General features: G+C 40.6%; 2 protein-coding genes across 2 annotated transcripts; both read right to left on the reverse strand.

Annotated features, from left to right (window-relative positions):
* Nucleotides 1-14,393: 14,393 nt before the first annotated feature.
* On the reverse strand, nt 14,394-19,593 carry LOC141251482 (WD repeat-containing protein 91 homolog). The gene is made up of 14 exons (XM_073670336.1): nt 19,558-19,593; nt 19,337-19,458; nt 18,917-19,191; nt 18,100-18,155; nt 17,909-18,003; nt 16,768-16,870; nt 16,566-16,660; nt 16,434-16,496; nt 15,507-15,582; nt 15,317-15,425; nt 15,088-15,200; nt 14,931-14,989; nt 14,603-14,711; nt 14,394-14,528 (listed from the first exon to the last, which is right to left on the reverse strand). Exons 1-14 carry the CDS (start codon nt 19,591-19,593, stop codon nt 14,394-14,396), a joined length of 1,446 nt encoding a protein of 481 aa, XP_073526437.1.
* A 96-nt stretch (nt 19,594-19,689) lies between these two features.
* LOC141251483 (WD repeat-containing protein 91 homolog) lies at nt 19,690-20,295 on the reverse strand. The gene is made up of 2 exons (XM_073670337.1): nt 19,908-20,295; nt 19,690-19,823 (listed from the first exon to the last, which is right to left on the reverse strand). Exons 1-2 carry the CDS (start codon nt 20,293-20,295, stop codon nt 19,690-19,692), a joined length of 522 nt encoding a protein of 173 aa, XP_073526438.1.
* Between the last annotated feature and the right edge of the window lie 514 nt (nt 20,296-20,809).

Below are 20,809 nucleotides of genomic sequence, written 5' to 3' on the forward strand. Positions count from 1 at the left end.
AAGTAGAGAGAAAGTAAGAAATCAGCAAAAGCGCTTTATAAGAGCGCAACCATCACAACATCAACACTTATCGCCTTTCCTCAACCTCAAACTTAGACTGAACCAAAGAAACCATCTTTGTAACCTACTCAATCAACACGCCCAACTGTTTCTCAATTCGCTCGTGATGCGCTTCGAGTGTGGCCACAACACTTGAAAAATCTGTAGAAGCAGAAGTGGTTCGAGCGCGAGGACTTGATCGGAGCGCGAGCTGGAGGGGTGTCTACTTTCAGGTTTTGGAAGGAGGATAGCGCATATAGCATCTGAGGTAAGAAATGTGGAGCAGTCGTAGTCAGTCAAGGAGCGATCATGGAGACCGTCGGCCTTCAACATTTTGTAGATGAGATGGGGAAAAGGAAAGGAACCAGAAGTCGCTGCTTGGCATAAAACTAAGTGGCTCATCATTTTTTGAGCGGTGTTGACCACTTGGTTAGATATGACAGCCACCATGATGCAGCAATCGGCGATTGTTACCTTGTCCCTGTCGTAGTCTCTGGGTGTAATGTTGGTGACGATAAAATGGTGGAGAAGTCTTCTACTGGGATTCAGCTGATCCACGGAAAGAGCACGCTTGGGCACGTTAGGACCAAAGACGACCTCTTTAAGTTGCTTTGCACCGGCAGTCCAGTTTTTCTTGTACAAACGGCCAAACCCATTAGAATGCCCTGTAAGGCCGATCGCTTTGGACAAGTCCTTTACCAAGAACGTTTCTCTGGAATTGCCACGCCAACTGAACCAAACTTGTGCATATTTAGGATTAGCAGGTTGGTACTCCATCGTCGCGTAGAATTGATAAACCATAGAATCGTTGCAGCGCGCCGGTTCAGTTTCCAACTTATCCCAGCCTTGGAAGCTCAACCAAGTAGAGAAGCGTGTAATATGAGACGACCCTTGGAGCTCAGTCAGAATATCAGGAGTGACAATCTCTAGAAATAGAAATGAGCGTTTAGCAATACCTGAAGGGATAGGAGGAAAGTCGTTAACACCAATGACTTTAGCACGCTTTGAACGAGTAGACATCCCTTTTTCTGGGACGACCTCAGGCGGCGGCGAATCGTGTTCTGAACCATATGAAGACTCAATCTCTTCAGTAGGAGGAGGAGGAAGAGGAGCCTTGCGCTTACGACTCTTTCTGCGAAGCATATCACTCTGGCGATCTGCGCGCTGAGTGGTCAAAGGGAGAGGAGACTCATGGCCAGGTCGGGCTTGAATATGAAAATCCTCATCGTCTTCGGAATCAGATGGTATAGAAGCAAGAATGTGCTGAGGAGACGTAAGGGACTGAGTACCTGCACTGGACTGAGTACCTAACCTGGAGGGAGTGTCGATTTCAAGCACTTGTTTACCCTTCGCTAGGGTAGAGAGAGGCACTTCCAGAGTAGAAGTTGCGGTAGTAGGCCGAGCAATTTCCTTCTCAACATTATAACCAGCAAGCTCGAGATCTTCAGCAGTGAGGGAGAGATCAACTCTGGGCTCGTGGGAGAAGAGTGGAGCATCTGGGATAATGGGTTCTTTTGTGGGAATTGGATCTTCTGTGGAGATTTCTGTTTGGGTAGGTTGTGTTTGGAGAGGCTGTATTTGGTGGAGCTTGGGTGGAGATTGACGGACCAGACGAGGAAGATTGAGTTTTCAACAACGACTCAACTTTCTCGCGTGTAGCAGGGTCAAGGGCGGCTAAATTACGTTTTCCATTGGTAAAGCTTGATGTAGAGGAATGAGGAAGATGGAGCGGAGTTTGAGAGAGAGAGAGAGGCAAGAGGTAGAAATAGGGTAAATGAAAAGGATGACCAATACCTGGTATTTATACGCGCTCGGCATCCACTCTCAATGAACCAATCAGAATCAACGGCAGAAATAACGCTGGGCGGTGCAACGGTCCAGTGAAGAGCATTGATTTGACGCGCTAGACTCCCCAACGGCTATAAAAGTAGTCATTACATCAAAAACTGGAAAGAGCCATTTGACAGCTAACCGTTACTTCACAATTAAGCAAACCCAAATCTGTGTAGACAAACCAGCCGTTCACGCTTTGAAGCGCAATGAACCACAACACAGAAGCTCGCTATGATAAGAAGCTCAACCAAATCCACCTATGGCTGAATAATCTGATGAAGCTCAAAAACTGACTGAGGCGAATAGATGCAAATGTGTGATGTCCAGTTCAACTTACTAACCACAATGTAAAGAAATTAATAAACAGGAAGATGCACATTTCATATTGGGGACATTAGAGCATTCAATCACTCAAGTTGATGTGGAAGTATGTGCATATACATATAATAGGGTAATTGAGCTTTATGTCATCAAATGAATACTTCTCTAATGTGGAGTTCAATAAAGGACGAGAGAAGCGTTACATCTAGTCAGGCTAGGGACACCTATGCAATGGATCATTTCTTAGGCATGTAATATGGGTAGAAGACGATCACCATTGTCAAGTTTTGGCAAAGAAGAGCATACAATTGACTATGATTATATCAAATCAAGCTAAGCAAGTAAGATAACTTCAGTACTAATTCATTTTAATGAACAACCATAAAGCATGAATGACTCAAAGCTATCAAGCGCAAGCTACCATAGTTCGTACCTTGATACTAAGCTCGCTAATTCTAGTCAAATAGGGGAATACTTACAGAGCCATTGCCTCAAAGCTAAATGAGTCGCATAAGGCCAAGCTGAACCCGAAGGTTTAAGAAGACCTTTCGATTAAGCGCTTTAGTAAAAATATCCGTTATTTTTCCTTCTGAAGATACGTGAGTAAGCTCGATGTTCTTGCGCTCCACATGATCACGTAGAAAGTGGTGTCGTACATCGATGTGCTTAGTTCGTGTGTGATGTACTGGGTTCTTGGAGACACATATTGTGCTGATATTATCACAATAGATAGTAATAGTGTCGAGATTAATACCGTAGTCGACGAGCTGTTGCTTTATCCACAGTACTTGAGCACAACATTGCGCTGCGGCTATGTACACTACTTCTTTCGTTGAAAGCTCAATACAATTCTGCTTCTTGGATCCCCACGTTACAAGACATGGTCCAAGGAACTGTGCCATCCCACTTGTGCTCTTACTGTCTGCTAAATAACCTGCATAATCTGCATCGGTGTAGCCAACAAGAGAAAGACCACCTCCTTTGGAGTACCAAAGACATAAATCGTCAGACCCCTTAAGATATCTAAGGATGCGCTTTACATGAGTTAGGTGAGAAGCGCGAGGGTCTGACTGAGAGCGAGCACAAACACTAACAACAAAGACAATATCAGGTCTCGAAGCAGTTAAATACATAAGGGAGCCAACCATACCTCTATACATAGTTTGGTCTACCTTCTCAGCCATAAGATCTTTATCTAGTTTTGTAGTGGTTGAGAGTGGTGTAGGACATGGTTTGATACCTTCCATTTGATACTTCTTGAGGAGCTCTTTGATGTATTTTTGTTGATGTATTTCAATGCCACTTTCTAGCTGGTTCACTTGAAGCCTGAGGAAGTACTTGAGCTCACCAGTCATGCTCATGCTGAACTTGAGGCTCATGGTATTCTTAAAATCCTCTACAAGATGCAAGTTAGTAGAACCAAAAATAATATCATCAACATAAATTTGGACAATAAGGATATCGCCCTTTGCTTCCCTGATGAAGAGGGTCTTGTCCACCAATCCTCTTTTGTAGCCATTAGCAAGTAGATACTTCGATAGACAGTCATACCAAGCGCGAGGGGCTTGCTTAAGACCATAAAGCGCTTTGTCTAGGAAGTACACATGATCAGGATAAGCTGAATCTTCAAAACCTGGTGGTTGCTTGACGTACACTTCCTCGTTCAAATCACCATTGAGGAAAGCAGTCTTCAAGTCCATTTGAAACAGCTTGAATCCTTTGTGTGCGGCGTAAGCGATCAACAAGCGAATTGCCTCTAGTCGAGCAACTGGTGAGTATGTTTCATCATAATCAATGCCTTCTTGTTGATTGTATCCTTGTGCAACAAGTCAAGCTTTTTTATGAACCACTGCTCCACTATCATCCAGTTTGTTCCTGAATACCCAGCGCGTACCACTAATGCTTCTATCACCTGGCCGGGGCACTAGACGCCATACCTGGTTGTGCTTGAACTCTTCTAACTCTTCTTGCATATAAATTATCCATTCTAGATCTTGAAGCGCGACTTGTATGTTCTTTGGTTCCTCTAAAGACACAAAAGCACTACAAGCAAGCAAGTTACGTTAGAGCGAGTTTGGGTACCTTTTTCGAACTGAGATATGATTGCTGAAACTGGATGGGAATTCATTTGTTGGTAATCCCGCATTGTGACCACAGTATTATCTGGTAGCTTCATTGTTGTAGTCTTGGACAAGCTTCTATTTCCACCAGATTGGTCAATTGGTCCCGCTTGAGGACTGTCAGGTTGCGCTTGACCACTGCTAGATCCCGCTTGAGAGCTAGAAGGTCCAGCTGAAGTAACTGAGGGTGTTACCTGACCTGAGCGAGATGATGAAGGTGTAGCTTGATCATTGTTGACTGGTCCACTTCCTTGATCTATATTCTGAGTGTTGTCCTCTGGAATAGCTTCGCCACTTGGATTGCTTACTTCTGGAGCCGAAGGTCGAGAAGCGCAACCACCATAATCGTCATAGTCACTTTCTATACATGTAGAAGTCGTAGAAGGTGGAGCTTGAGGAATGTGTGGAGAAGCTAGAGGTAGATCAGGGCTAACAAATGGATCGTCATTCATTTCCTCTGTGCTATCAAGTTGTCCTTCATCAAATTTCACATGAATACTATCTTCTTCCCTCTGAGTCCTCAGGTTGAGCACTCTATACCCCTTGTTAGCAGAAGCATAACCTAGAAAGCTAGCATCGTCATTCCTAGAATCAAATTTACCCAAGAGATCTTTCCCATTGTTATTGACGTAGCACTTGCAACCAAACACTCGTAAGTGAGAGATATTAGGTGTACGTCCTTTGAGCAACTCATATGGGGTTTTCTCTAGGATAGGCCTTAACAAGGCTCGATTAGTAACATAACATGTCGTGCTCACAGCTTGTGCCCAATAGTATGAAGCGACACCACTAGAGAGTAGCATTGTTCATGCCATCTCTTGTAGAGTCCTATTCTTGCGCTCAACAAATCCATTTTGCTTAGGGGTTCTAGGAATAGAGAAATTATGATCTATACCCCTTTCATCACAAAATGCTAAGAACTCTCCATTCTTGAATTCGGTTCCATTTTCAGAACGAATTGCACAAATGGGGAGCCTCAAACTCTTTTCTAAGAAAAGCGCATGAGTACGAAACTTTTCAAAGGTTTCGCTCTTGTCTTTTAATAAGAGAGTCCAGGTGTAGCGAGAATAGTCATCAACTATAACGAAAATTTAGCGATTACCTCCCTTACTCTGAGTATGTAGTGGTCCACATAGGTCCATGTGGAGAAGCTCTAGAGGAGCCTTGGTCTGCACTACCTTAATAGATGGAAAGGAGTTTCTTGTCGCTTTGGCCTTGGAGAAATCTGAGCATGAAGTCATGGATTCCACTTTGATGCGAGGAAGACCACGAACCAGGTCTTTGGACTAAAGCTTGTTAAGTAGATGTAGACTAGCGTGTCCCATTCTCTTGTGCCAAAGGCTGGTCGTCTCATCAAGTGTAGTGAGGCATAGGTTGCGCTTAGGGGAGTAGGAGTGGTCGAAAAGGTATGTGTTATCGATGTGCTTACCCTTTAGAAGTATCTCTTGATCAGGGCTGACCACTGCACATTCACTTGTGCTAAACCATACCTTGTTTCCCCCTTGGTCGCACAACTGGGCTACACTGAGTAGATTGAACCGGAGGCTCTCTACTAAATTCACATCTTTGATTTGTATTGACTTGTTTAGATGTGCACTGCCTCGAGCTTTGATTCTTCCCTGCTTCTTGTCACCGAAGGAGACGCTGCCTCCCTCCTTAGCTTGAAATGAGAGTAGTAATGTTGGATCGCCCGTCATGTGACACGAACATCCGCTGTCGATATACCACCTACTCTGCATTCCAACCTGCAAGCGAAGAAATCAATCTTTGATCTCCCAACAAAGCTTTTGCTTCGAGGGAACATTAGACATAACTATTGTTGAACTAGTCTTTTGGACTGGCTCATAATAGCTAGGATCATTTAAATCGAGCACTAACTGAGGTCTCGCTTCACGAAGCGCACCTCTGCATGCTGAAGCGCAATCGTTCTCGACAGGTGAATGTCGACGACGTGTACGCTTGCCCTCAGATTTAGCCATTGGCTTATAGGGCTTGTTTTTAGGACTTTTAGTTCCTCACACTCACGCCTATCGTGTCCATTTTTACCACAAAAAGTGCAGTAATGGTTACCTCTCACGTAACCATACTTCCCTTTTCCTGGACTAAATGGTGCTTTCTTCTCAAGTTTCATAGGTTGAGCAGGGGTGCGCGCTTGTTTCACATATAAGTGGTGCACTTTTTCCCCATGAAACCATTCTTTGGTTTCGGATGGTTGTTCCTCAAGAACATTGATTCTGCTTTTTAAATGAGAGTTTTCACTCTTGTAGGCAGTCAAGTCTTGTTCAAGTGACTTAAGCTTTTCAGAATAGTCACTTGTTTGAGGAAAGCTGGTATTAGAAGAGGACTCCTGGGGGTCATAGCCCAGTCCGGGTCCAGCTTTGACAAAGACTGTTTGAGAAATAGACCTTGCCTCTACTAGCTTAGTCAGGTCATCAAGCTTGGAGATAATCTGATCAAGCTTTACGTCCTTAGTTGAGTCAGAGTTTCTTTCCAACCCATTTCCATGACAACGCTCACAAGATTTAGAAAGGAGTTTGGGCCTGTCATGCAAACGTTTGGAAAGCTCAACTATCACTTCTTTTTTAGAATTAAGTTCAACCAGCTGTTCTCTAGCTTCAGTAGCTAGAGACTTGTGTTCAACCATCAATTCTCTTAAAAGGCAAACAAGGTTGCGCTTAGGTAAAATGTCAAGATTTAGATTTGCTACCTCTATTTCAGAACCAGAGTCTGAATCGAATCCTTCACCAGCCATCAAGCAAACGTTTGCTTGCTCTCCATCTTTAGAGTCTTTGTCTGACTCTCCCCAAAGCGTGACAAATGCTTGTTTAGGGGGCTGCTTGTTGGAGCTGGAGCTTGGATTCACCTTGGCATGAGGACACGCCTTGGCTAGATGTCCCTTCTCATTGCAATTAAAGCATGTAAAGTCCCAGACATCGCGCTGCTTGGCTGTTGGATCGCGCTTGAATCCACCTTGCCTTTTAAAGAATTTCTTCACTACCTTGGTCATCATGACGACATCTCTATCATCATCATCGTCTCCTTCGTCATCATTCTCTAATTTTTGTAGGACGCGAGAGAGCTTGAGCGCCATGCCCTTGGTTTCTCGTTCTGAGAGTTTCTCTTCATTATTCTTGATCTCTTGTACCTTGAATTTCCCTGCAAGCACAGAAATAGGCAATTCTCGAGTCGCTTTTGATTGGAGAAGAATTTGCTTGAGAGTAGCATACCTGGAATTCACCCCATGGATGAATGCCATTGAGTAATCCCAAGCTTTCTTTTCCATTCCAGCGGATAGCATTTTGTCATATAGAATTTGACATCGAGAATGGTAGTCAGAGACAAGCTCATTTTCACCCATTTTAATGGAGCAAAATTCATGGTTCAGCTCAAATAGTTGGTTGTCTTTCATATCCTCACTACCTGAATGCATGTTGATGATGGTTATCCACATCTCTTTAGCAGTGGGAAGAGACATTACCTTATCAATGTCTTTACGGGAAAGCACATTGAGGATGAGCTGACGCGCTTTGGCGTTTTTCTCCATTAGTTGATACTCCTTGGCTTCCCATTTGGAGTCATCTTTCTCAGCAATTATCTCATCGCCCTTGTCGATGATCTTCCAGCATTGATAATCTGTTTGATGGATATAATTATTTGTCATCGTTAGCCACCATTCTAATTCGCCTTCAATGAGTACGTGGGGCTTTGCGAGAGAGATTCCAAGGTTGAAGTTCGACATGTTCTTACTCTTCAAAATCCTTATGATTTGCAAAAAGGATTAGTGCAAATAGGTAAACCTGTAGCTTTTATACCAATTGTAGGTTCGTGTTTATTAAGCCACTATTGTTCAATGTCTTCTAAGGTTCATCAAGCCTTAGATGCGCTTCTCAAGTATATAATTGCGCTTTTATACTTGGAGATGCGCTTGACCTGTTTAGAACACTTAGTAATCGATTTACTAAAGTCCTGAAATGCAGAAGAGGTCAGACAACAATAAGAGCGCGCTTTAAGTGTTTAAAGCGCACTAAGATTTGCACACAAAGAGTTTCCAAACGGTGAGAACCCTAAGTCATTAATTGACTCGGGATAAAACTCACCACTACTTTGTATTGATAGAAGAAGGTTACAACTCTAGCTTCAACTCTCAAAGCTCACTCGTAAACTCTCTTCTTACAACACTTGAGTTCAGCTCTAGATCAATGGCACTTCATTCTCTCTGTTTACAAATGAGTCAACACTTAAGCTCTCCTAGCTTCTCTCTGAATTCCTCACTTTGTAACACCTAGAGTGAATGCTACAGTCCACTATTTATACACTCAACTTAAGATACAACCTCACTTAATTTCGTGTAACAAATTTAGACTTAGCAAGCTGCCACCTCATCAATCCGTGCGCCTTGATCAAATTGCTAGAGATAATCAACAGCTTGGATTAATTTGGTTTTGTTCTTCAACTAGTTGATGTACGCCACATCAGCAATCCGTGTCCCCTGCGCTAACTAACTCCTCCACGCTGGTGATCCCTGGATATGCGTCTCAAAGACATTCAAGTTCTTCACACCTCTTGTGCACACAACTTGAATTCTCCCGCTCACCAGCCTTCCCTTGCATTTCGGCAGCTCTCTTCTGCGACAGCGTACACCCTGTGCTATAGTGGAACCTCGTGATCAACATTTCTTCAACTTCATTCAAGCGTATCTTCTATGCCTTAGAAGCTCTCCTAAACTCACTTCTGGACTTAAATGGGATTATTCAACACCGCTTGCGAAACTTGCTTTCTTCGCTTGGTGTTAAGCGCAACTGAGGCCAGTCGAAGCGCATCTCTAAGTGACTTAAGCGCATCCCAACAGATATCACAATAACTTGGAAAGCTTAAAAACACTAAGAGATTAAACATATTAGTTTATTATCATCAAAACAAAGAGAAATAGATTAAGCTTTAATAAGACTATCAAAGCTCAACTAAGAATTTCCATAGCTCAAGCAATCCGCGAGGTTAGTTCCTGAGGTTTTGTTCTTTGCAGAACATTAACTCAATTCTATCGGTGTGATCCTATTCTAATATTCCACGTTATCCTTGTAACAAAGGTATCAGAGTTCCAGACCTTTCTCGGCAGCAATGGCGGAAACACGGCGTCAACAAGAACTCAGAGATGTAACTGTGAAAGAGATTAAGGCATCCTTTATTCATCAACTCCAAGGAGTGGAATAGAAGATGGCGGCTCACTTTTCTGATCAAAATGCCAAGATCAACAAGAATATAGCTGATTTGTTCGAGGCTTTGCGCTTGCACATGGCGGTCACCACAGATCGGAATCTTGGATCGGATCAAAGTCCTTCGACTTCATAACAAACTCATCCACCAGTGGTGAATGAAACCTTTTGTCAAGGAAGATTCAATCCGGCGAATGGTTACTCTGGAATAACCAGACTTGCAAAGCTGGATTTTCCAAGGTTTAACGGCAACAGAATTAAAGAATGGTTGTTCAAAACCAAACAATTCTTCATGATCTATCATACGCCAGAGGAACTCAAGGTCGGCCTGACATCGATTCGTTTTGACGCACAGGCGGTGACATGGAGTCCACCATTCAAACACCGACAGGAGCCACAATCGTGTCCGATTGGCCGACTTACAAGAACCTGTTGAAGGAAAGGTTTGAGGAAATCTTAGATGATCCGATTGCGGAGCTAAAGGCATTACAAGAAACTAAAGGAATTGTCGAGTATCACGACAAATTCGAGTTGATCAGAACTAGAGTGATACTACCGGAGGATTCGGTGAGCGCATATTTGGCCGGACTTCGCACAGATACTCAGATGCATTTGTGGATGTTCCAACCAAAATCGACCAGGGAATGTCTATTGCTTGGGAGACTTTATGAGAAGGCACATCCTCGGAAACCATGGCAGCTGTCTAAAGGATTTACAGCAGCTTCATCGGCAAAAGGTCTTTTGTCAAATCCTAAAGTGTTTGAGAGCAAACTTCCAGCAACACCAGCTCTTGACAAGGAGAATCCCCAATTTGCTCCCCGGAAGTTTCTCACATCAGAGCAAATGAATGACCGGCGTGCTAAGGGCTTATGCTATTATTCTGATGAACCATATACATCGGGACATCAATTCAAACACAAGAAATCACAACTCTACCTGTTGGAGTGTGACAAGGAGGAATCTTGTGAAGATACTGAAGAAGGAGAGATGGTGGAGCAAGATTTCCAAATTTTTATTAATGTTCTAGTCGGAACTTCAGACTACAGAACAATGCGTGTCAAAGGACTTTATGAGAAGAAGCCAATGTTCATCCTAATAGATTCAGGAAGCACACACAACTTCTTGGATCAATCTACGACCATCAAGATGGGGTGCAAGATCCAGGAAATTAGCAATACAAAGGTTTCTGTAGCAGACAGAAGCACTTTTGCAGTTTATGGTAAGGTTTCAGACTTCACTTGATCATTTCAAGATAGAAGTTTCACAGCTGAGTTCATGGTCATTCCCTTGGGATGTTGCGACATGGTTCTAGGAATACAATGGTTAGAGACATTGGGGCCGATTACATGGGACTTTAAAAATCTGGTAATGAAATTCAAAATCAACTATAGGAAGTTGGTGTTAAATGGGATCAAAACAGGCACTATAAGAGATGTTCGAGCTAAGAATCTGTCTAAATGGTTTGAATCTGGGGATCAACTAGCAATGATTTGTGTTAGTCAGGTACACAAAATGGGAGAGACGGAGTTGTACAACGTCTCTTCAGAAACACCTTTGATAACTATTCCGGCGGAAATTTCCGACGTCCTAGCTCAATTTCCTGATATCTTTGACGCTCCTGCAGGTTTACCACCATTCAGACAAGGCCACAATCACAGAATTCCACTATTGGAAGGCTCAAATCCAGCCAATCAAAGACCATATCGGTATGTTATCCACCATAAGAATGAGATTGATAGTATGATTCAGGACTTGCTCAAACATAGCACAATTAAGAATAGCTCGAGCTCCTATGCATCCCCGGTCATTTTGGTGAAAAAGAAAGACGGGACTTGGAGTTTATGCGTGGACTATAGAGGCTTGAATAGAATCACGGTTAAGGATCGCTTCCCTATTCCTTTAATCGATGATTTAATGGACGAATTGGGTGGATCACAATCTATTCCAAGATCGATTTAAGAGTTGGATATCATCAAGTGCGAATGGAACCAGAGGACATTCACAAGACGGTGTTCAAAACTCACTCAGGTCATTACGAGTATCTTGTGATGCCTTTTGGGTTAACTAACGCCCTGACAAAGTTCCAGGGATTGATGAACTCAGTTTTTCGATAGCTCTTGCGCAAATCAGTATCTTGATTTACAACAATTCTCTCGAGAATCATACTAAACATCTCAGTGAAATATTTAGTTTTCTGAGGAAGCGTCGTCTTTTTGCTAAACTGAGTAAATGCGCATTTGCAGCGTCAAGAGTTGAGTACCTTGGGCATTACATATCTGCGACAAGCATAGCAACTGATCCAGAAAAGGTAAAGGCAGTTTGTAATTGGCCAACTCCAACAAACTTGAAGCAGCTCAGAGGGTTCCTTGGTCTCGCGGGTTATTATAGGCGGTTTGTCAAAAACATCGGAACCATAGCAAGACCACTGAAATTATTAACTAATGAAGCTGCCATAGCTTTTGTAGCTTTGAAAAGTGCCTTGTGTGAAGCTCCAGTTTTGGCTTTGCCTAGGTTTGACAAGCTGTTTATAATTGAAATGGATGGCAGTAGCAAGGGTATAGGCGTTGTCTTGATGCAGGAAGGCCACCCTCTCGCTTACATCAGTAGGCACTTAAAAGGAAAGTAACGATCTCTGTCAATATATGAGAAAGAGCTCTTGGCGGTTGTGTTCGCTGTCCAAAAGTGGAACATTACCTGTTAAATGACCACTTTGTCATTAGAACAAATTAACGAAGCTTGAAGTTTCTACTTCAGAAGAGGTTGAACTCGTCCATCCAGCAACAAGGGATGTCGAAGTTGCTTGAATTTGACTATGAAACTGTCTACAAAGAAGGCAAAGAGAACCACGCTGCAGATGCTCCATCTAGGATGGAGGGAGCAGACATACTGAACATGTCACTGTCAATTGTTGAGTGTGACTTATTGCAACAGATTATGAATTCCTACGCTATGGATCCCTCAATTCAGTCCATCATTGATGATATGAAAACCAAGCCAGATAGCCATAAACACTATACTTGGTGCAAGGACATACTCCACAGGAAGAGTAAGCTTGTTCTCCCTAATGTTCCATCAATTCGCTCATCTATTCTTGCTTGGTTGCATAGTTCCGGAACAGGTGAACATTCTGGAAGAGGCGCCACTCACCAACGTGTGAAATCTCTCTTCTACTGGAAAGGCATGTCGAAAGATATTCAAGCTTTTGTTAGAGCTTGTGATGTATTCCAACGATGCAAATAGGACACAGCAGCATACCCAGGCCTCCTTCAACCATTGCCCATTCCTGAAGCTACATGGCAGGATCTTTCCTTGGATTTCATAGAAGGCTTCAGCTGGCAAATAAATGATCTTGGTAGCGGTAGATCAACTCAGCAAAGCGGCTCATTTCATAGCACTCAATCATCCCTACACCGCAATCACAGTAGCTCAAGCTTACCTTGACAACGTTTTCAAACACCATAGGTTTTCCATGTTCATTAACAAGTGACAGAGACAACGTATTTCTAAGTGAGTTTTGGCAAGAATTATTCACCAAACAGGGCGTTAACCTCAACTTTTCGAGCGCCTATCATCCAACAATCGGATGGACAAACGGAGTTCGTGAATCGTTGTCTTGAAACATACCTCTGTTGTATGTGCAGCGACCGTCCTCAGGTCTGGAGTAAGTGGTTGCCGTTGGCGGAGTTCTGGTACAATACAACTTTACATAGAGCCACTTAATTAACTCCTTTCGAAGTGGTTTATGGGCAAATGCCGCCACAATACCTGTTATATCTTCCAGGAGAATCGAAGGTCGAAGCAGTGGCCAAGTGTTTGCAGGAACGCCAAAACATGATACTGATTTTGAAGTTTCATCTTCTTCGCGCTCAGCATCGTATGGAACAATACTGTAATTCACATCGTACTGATAGAAGATTTGAGATCGGCGATTGGGTTTTCGTTAAGCTCTAACCCTATCGGCAACACTCACTGGTGCAACGGTCAAATCAGAAATTGACGCCGAAATTTTTTGGCTCATTTAAAGTCATTGACAAATGCGGAGAGGTGGCTTACAAGTTGGAATTACCAGCCTCTTCTACCATTCACCCTGTATTTCATGTCTCCCAGTTGAAACAAGTGGGCCATGCCACTTCATCCTCTGTATTACCCAATTTAGTCTCTGATGTTCTTGTTCGTGAACCAGAACTCATCTTGGAGATGAAAATGGTGATCGACAAGGCAAGGCTGCTACAATGGTGCTTGTCAAGTGGACTAACGAGCCTCCGGAAGAAGCTACTTGGGAGCTTTTCTATGATCTCAAGCACAGGTTCCCGGAATTACAGACTTGAGGTAAAGTCTTCTCCGGCGGGGAAGATTTGTTGTAGGAATTCTACAACAAACTGATGACGTGGTAGAAGTTAGTTAGGATGAAGCTGTAATCTGTTAGAACTTTATATACGAGACTACAACTTCTGCAATTGTCATTCATCAATCAAAGCTTCTTTTCCATTTGTCTTCCACTAATTCTCTGGAATCCTATTCTGTCCATTGCCCGATTGCGATTCCATAGCTCGAGCAATCCGCGAGGTTAGTTCCTGAGGTTTGTTCTTTGTAGAACATTAGCTCAATTCTATCAGTGTGATCCTATTCTAATCTTCCACGTTCCCCTGTAACATAAACAGATATTGCTAAACATCTCTAGGAAACTATCTGCATCTTTCATTCCCTGAAAGGGCACATTTACTTGATTTTTTCAGACAAAAAGGCACCAGGCAAAAACAAATAGATTTTGAGTTTGCAAACCTTGAGATAGATTAGAAGCTGGCCTATATAAAGACATGAAAAAAGCAACACATCAGCACTCAGTTTTGAAGTGAAACTCGAATTTCTACAAAATGGATGTGACCCTAATGGAGTTATCAGCAGAACCAGTCAAGAATATGGGCAAAGTTGGATGCCAATCCACAGTCGTTACAGCTGAACTGTGTGGTAGTGTCTTCAAGCTGTTTCCATAACCACGGACCTGGAATGGATACAGCATAAGTAACATGTTCATGTGCAGGAAACAAGCCATACTACTCGAAGTGGAGAAATTACCTGGTACATGGGCGATCTTACAGAATCAGAAGTCACCAATAGCCTCCTTCCATCCGAATCCAAAGCCATTTCATGTCTGTAATTTTTCGATATTTCGGGAATGTGGAACCTATGGAATGGAACACACACAATGTTACTTGAGCTCACAATACATAGAAAATTCTCGAGATAATACTTCTGCGAGAATATTACACAACAAATAACTGAGAAAACAATGCAAGTCTTCTTCTTTTCACTGGTGTATCAAGAGTAATCAATTAACTTAATTTCGTCAACTTACATCAACTTAGTTAATTCCTTTAAAGATCAAGTATGAAAACGTTGTTACCTACTACAATCCGTTTGCCAAAGAACACGGCCTTGGTTTTGTAAGCTCCACTCAAAAACCTGAAATAACAAGTAACATTTTATATAGTTGACAAAGATATGATTGCGAAATGCAAAGTTAATTCCTAATCCTATTTGATTTGTTTAAAAGCACTTGCCTTTCCATCTGATCCTAAACTGAAAATGCTGGTCTCATCAGGCCCAAAGAGGATAGAGCTTATGGCTGAATCATGAGCAGGCCAACCTGTAATTTGTAGACCTGCAGACATATCTTATGGTATATAGGTCAAGGAAAAAATGCTGATTTCCCTTGATTAAAATTCAGTATTGCTATTTTAGCCTCTTTGATGATGAATTATATCTGATATTAATCGAACATTAGGATACCGAACATATGAATCATGCCATCAACAGCAGAAGCTGCTAGGATTTTTCCATTGTGATTGAAACAGAGAGATGTGATTGCTGGCGGATCTTCACCAAGAGGAAGAACTGTCTTCAAATAGATGAAAATTGAGCATAGTGAGGAACTATCTCAGTCAATACTCATGGCATGCTTGAATGAATAAAGGCATACCATAGCCTTCCATAATTTCATGTTCCAAACAGTCAGTGATGCAAATTCTCCTGTTTCAGTACTTTTTGATCCAGATCTGGAAATACAAGAATGATGAAGTAAAGGAATAATAGATAAAAGAACCTCCATGCGGTAAGAAGAAACAAAGTCTAAGGAATCGAGTGGTGACTATATGATGCTTCAAACATGATCAGAAATAAACCAAAAATTCTACCAACTCTACTGTTGTCCAGATAATCATGGTCAGAAAATTTATTCGGGTACAAAATTTTGACAAAACCCGCTTTATAGCAAGGTACAGCAAAAGAATATTAGAGTCTGCTTAAGAGTGCCACATCTTCCGATTAATGAAGCATTTTAAACGGTTTTAATATCTTAAAATATAAGCATGATGAAGTTGCCAGATCTGGTACTAACAACATGAATGTTGTGGAATGTGTGTAGCATTCATTGAGAAACAATAATGAATATAACCAAAATTTTGATACGAACCCAACTCAACTTACCAGTCAGAAATTCAGTCAGTTATTTTATTTAGGAGTTTAATTGTTTTTATTAATTATTTCAGATTTAACTATCTTTAATGATTGAGTTATTTGCATTCCCTGATTTCTAGCAGTTACCCCTCTAAGTATGTTAGTGGGTTAGTGGATAGATGGTAGTTTACTGCCTATATATTTCCCTTCAGACAGATTCGTAGTTTCATCATTGAATATATGAAAAGAGTCAGTAGAGTGTTCTACTGAATTTCCTCTAAGTCCTAACAAGTCCTTGAGTGGTCGTACCAAATTTGAAATAATTAATCTAGATATATTGGATCAAGAATGATAACTTTTGTAGCACAAAATGTACATCAGCTAGTAAGTATTAGAAGTAACAATTATTAATGATATAGTCACTGCACATTTGAAAGGGTAAGGATATTACCTTCCAGATGCAGCTGCAGAAACAAAAACAGGTTCAACCGGGCTGCATTTAATATCTAAAATCCTGTAGAACAAAAATACAAATTTTTAAGCAGCGGAGTCAAAGAACAAGACCAAGTTCCAAGAAATATACCTTGGATATGAATCATCTGTATTCAAATCACAGACAACTCGCTTTGCATCAACATTCCATGCTTTAATCCCAGCATCAGCAGTACCTATGAGAAGCTTTTGTTGACAAGAAACATGTTCGTTAAAATACATAAAAGAACAAAAAAAAAACATTCACTTCAACAATATGGATAAAGTATAAAATAGCTCAGCAGTTGACTGACCAGTCGATCAGATTTGGATTCCCAGTCAAGTGACAAGACCTCGGCCCCGCAATAGATGGTGGCATTTCTTGATGAAGGGGTAGAAGAGTCATATGTCCATATCCTTTACAATTTTTTGCAAGAAAAATTAAGGAAATGGTCATCATGCAAAATCTTCACCCTTGAAAAGGGATGAATTAATAGTTGGAAACAGCAATGACATCAGAAGTACTTAAGGATTCATGTAAATAACAAAAAATATAAAAAGAAAGCAGAATGTTATGCATATAAATCAACTCCAGCATTGTACATGTAACAATTTATTATACATTATCTATGAGTTGGAAGAGTGTCATGCCTAACACCAAACTATGGTTAGTTTTTGAAGATTAGTTATGTCGCGACGAGTCTACTAAATTAGAATCATGACAGCTTAGCAAGTCTCGTGCAATTGGCTCAAATTTCAATAATGTAGATGAGTATGCTGAATGAGAGTTATGGCTTATATTCAGAAGACTCGATTAATGATGTAAGTAATGTAGAAGAAAAGATCCTCTTAAAAAACAACAAGTACATGAACTTTATTTGTGAAGATTTCAGATGTCCATCAACAATAATATTCTACATATTAGACACAGGGAAAAGATAAGGATAGTATGGTGGCTACTGGATTTGAACTATGCTCACATATTCGAGAAAAAATCCCTAAAATGAACAGGAACTTGTGTTTAATATAGAAAAGATCTACATTAAACTCCTAAAGCGTATCCACATAGTATGTAATTTCATTTTTTAATCGATCTGCATTGAACTTACACATTGAAAACTAAGAGAACAGTAATTGGGACCAACCACTTTCCACTCAGCAGCAAGTAGAACTCGTAATCTGATATTTTATTCAAATCATGTCTGATCCTTTTACAGATTACCACATACTATCACTACATTTGGAAATAAATTAATGCCTACTAACATTAAGGAAAACAGACAACAGGGTCAGAGGATAAAAAGTCAATATAACAGAACTGATAACAGTGGTTTTACATTTGAAAGTAACTTTTGGAGTTTTAACAAAAACAAAACTGCATATAATAAACCTTCTACCTATTTATGTCCACAATCGACATGAACTTCAAGCGCAGTATTTGATCCTAAAATGTACCTGACTGTTCCATCAGCAGAAGCACTGGCAATATTGTTTCCAGTAGCAGAAAACCGAGATCTACTAATCGGACCTGTATGGCCCAGAAAAGTCTCCTAACAATATCACACCATTGTGTTATATGAGCATAAAACGTACCGATTAACTTCAAACATACAGCACACATGTGAGTAAAAATTCGCCATATTTACCTGGAAGTTAACCTTTACTTCTGAAAATTCTTCATCCTCCGTTCTTGATCCTTCTTCTGTCAATATATGTAATGTGTAAATGAAGACCACTAGAAACTTTTAACAAGATCCTAATTTCTTTAATCTACTTGATGAATCACATCATAGACAGTCCATTAGGATACGCAATACAGATTTCAATGCCATGATAGAGATCAAAGATAAAGCATACAAATACAAATACAAATACATCCTCCTAGAGCCATTAATGTACAAAATTGAGCAGAATAATTAACTGGAAGAACAGAAGTAAGAGCACAAAAAGTAATGATATGGAAATTTTAAGAGAACATCCAGAGGTTGCTGCATGATATCAACATAAAACTAATGCATGAGTTAATGTATTGAACCACTTCCATGTAAACAATGTGGCAAAGAAACAATCTACTGACTATTCTGGGCTTTATTTTCTAGGGCATCAGTAAATGCATTGCAATGTATCAGCAAAACCTTTACCTATTATTTCAAGTTGAAATGTGAGCAAGAGTAAGAAAGCTATATGTCTCTTGAGCTTGTAAGATTTTCCTATACATAGTTCAGTGTGATTCAATTTCTGAAGTTAATTCCTTCACTTAAGAACTTGATATCTCTAATTTCATTGGAGAAGGATTACATGACAAAAATATAGGTAATTCCTTAATTATGGAGCACATAGTATGAAGATGAATTGAATCCAAGCCCACTCATTTTCCAAGTTACCACCAATTGTGATTATAGAGCACAACAATTAAACATGATTTACAAGGTGAATGGAGTAAAAGTAAAACAGACTAATTACCTCCATTATAAAATCCAAAGCTGGAAGCATCATAGGTATTGTCACTTTTGTCATCTTCGATAGATGGATCTACCGAGCCAAGGCCTACACTATCTGAACTCATATCTAGTGAAGTTGCAGCAATTTCTGTCACACTTTCTCCTCTATTACTAGTTGCAGAAAAATTATTAGAAGGGACAGCATCCAAAATTGATCTCCTTTCAGGAATTACACTTTCTGTAATTGCTGATGTGTTGCTTCTTGAACTGTCTGCCTCCTTCTTCAAGGTGTTATCACTGAATTCATTATACGATAAATGTCAGTAAGATTTTATTTTATTTGCTATTTGTGTTGCACACCCTTATAGTCAAAGAGAATATGAAGGCAATAGCAAATTTCAAGTAAATATAGTTAACAGCAATAGATAATATCACACACTACCTTCTGAGATGTCGTAATTGAGCATCCTTTTCCTCTAAAACAGTCTGCAGCTGTGTTAACTTGAGATTGAGTTGCTTAATGTCTTTCCTGAGACGACTAATAGTATCCTTCTCAGAGCTAATCTTCAGCAAGGCAGGGATGCGTGAAAAAGATTAAGGAAACATGCCCATGTACATGTAGTTCACTTGATGTGCATAAACCTAATGATATGGGGTGCTAACATCTATGCAAGTACCAGGTAAACATATGGAACTCATTATGAACAGTACTAAGACTCTCCTTATTCATTTATAGATTTTGATGTTTTGTCTTGGCATATTATATTCATTAGAGCATGCAGCCTCATAGTAGAATTATAGGATATGGGAACCGTTAAAGATCATACTCAGGAAGTTCCTAACAGAGAGATGCAATGCATCAAACCAATCCTTTGAAAAGTAGATGCGAAATCGAGGATCTGTGCTTGGGTTTTTTAAATATGGAATGGCTGCAAACAAAATTAAGAAACGGACATTAGTTAGCATTAGAATCAAGTGCGCTTCAGATGAGGAAATTTTGATTTCAAACTCACCAAACCACGGAGTCCAATCGTTTCCTTTCTGTATCAAATCATTTCCAATCATCTCGAAGAACTTGACAACACAGTCTATCTTCCCTGACCGTACTGCATGTACAATATAACAATGGAAAATGGAAACCTCTAATTTTGATAGTGTGGTAGCAAGTACTGTCTCAGAGGAAGAAAAGCACTGCTTGAAGAAAGTAAGAAGGCCAACCAATTTTTCTGCTTGAAACTGAGGAATATAAACAGTGAAAATTAGATCTAATATCTTGTCGACCTGAAATTCTTTTCCAACATCGGTGCGTAGCTCGGAATCAAATGCTTGTAGCGTCCTTGTAAATCCTCTAAAGACAAGAAATTCTTTAATAAGCTCCTCAGCATACAGCATATTTTCCATTCTGGTCGCACTATGCATATAGAAAGAGAGGACCCAAATGACGAAACGCGAAGAGGGAGGAAGAGGAACGACGAAATTGAGAGGAGGGGAAGAGGAAGAAGAAATCCCCAAATCAGGCTTGGTTTTAAATAATTAATTCTCACTATAAGCTGGCAGATGTGCTTCGGGTAAAGTCGCATAATTAAAAGCTAATCTCTCGTTAATGGCATTCTTACACTTCCAGAAACCATTTTCCTGAATGGATCTAATGGCATTCATAAACACTTCCAGAAACCATTTTCTTGAACAGATCATGATCTGTTACTGAATCAATCGGTCAAATCTAAAATAGGAATGGGGTTGTATTGAGTATCAACCAAACCTGTTTTAAACACTTCTAAGTTGTAATTCTAAAAAGCCTCCCTAAACTCTAGGCGGCACCTTAACCTTCCGATTATGATTTTTTTTTCTAGGTGTAGAAAAAAAATGGTCCGCCTAGGCGTTACGTTTTTTTTTCTAGGCGGGGGTATGCGTT

This window comes from Phyllobates terribilis, unplaced genomic scaffold, assembly GCF_046119375.1.
Source record: "Phyllobates terribilis strain yellow unplaced genomic scaffold, ASM4611937v1 Scaffold_7124__1_contigs__length_39823, whole genome shotgun sequence".
NCBI lineage: Eukaryota > Metazoa > Chordata > Amphibia > Anura > Dendrobatidae > Phyllobates > Phyllobates terribilis.

Coding starts and splice junctions, on each gene's coding strand:
- LOC141251483 (XM_073670337.1), bottom strand. CDS start 20,295: ATGGAAAATATGCTGTATGCTGAGGAGCTTATTAAAGAATTTCTTGTC. Junction 19,824..19,907: donor CGATTGGACTCCGTGGTTTG/GTGAGTTTGAAA, acceptor TTTTGTTTGCAG/CCATTCCATATTTAAAAAAC.
- LOC141251482 (XM_073670336.1), bottom strand. CDS start 19,593: ATGAGTTCCATATGTTTACCTGGTACTTGCATAGAT. Junction 15,426..15,506: donor TGAAATTATGGAAGGCTATG/GTATGCCTTTAT, acceptor ATCTATTTGAAG/ACAGTTCTTCCTCTTGGTGA. Junction 14,990..15,087: donor GTTTAGGATCAGATGGAAAG/GCAAGTGCTTTT, acceptor TTGTTATTTCAG/GTTTTTGAGTGGAGCTTACA.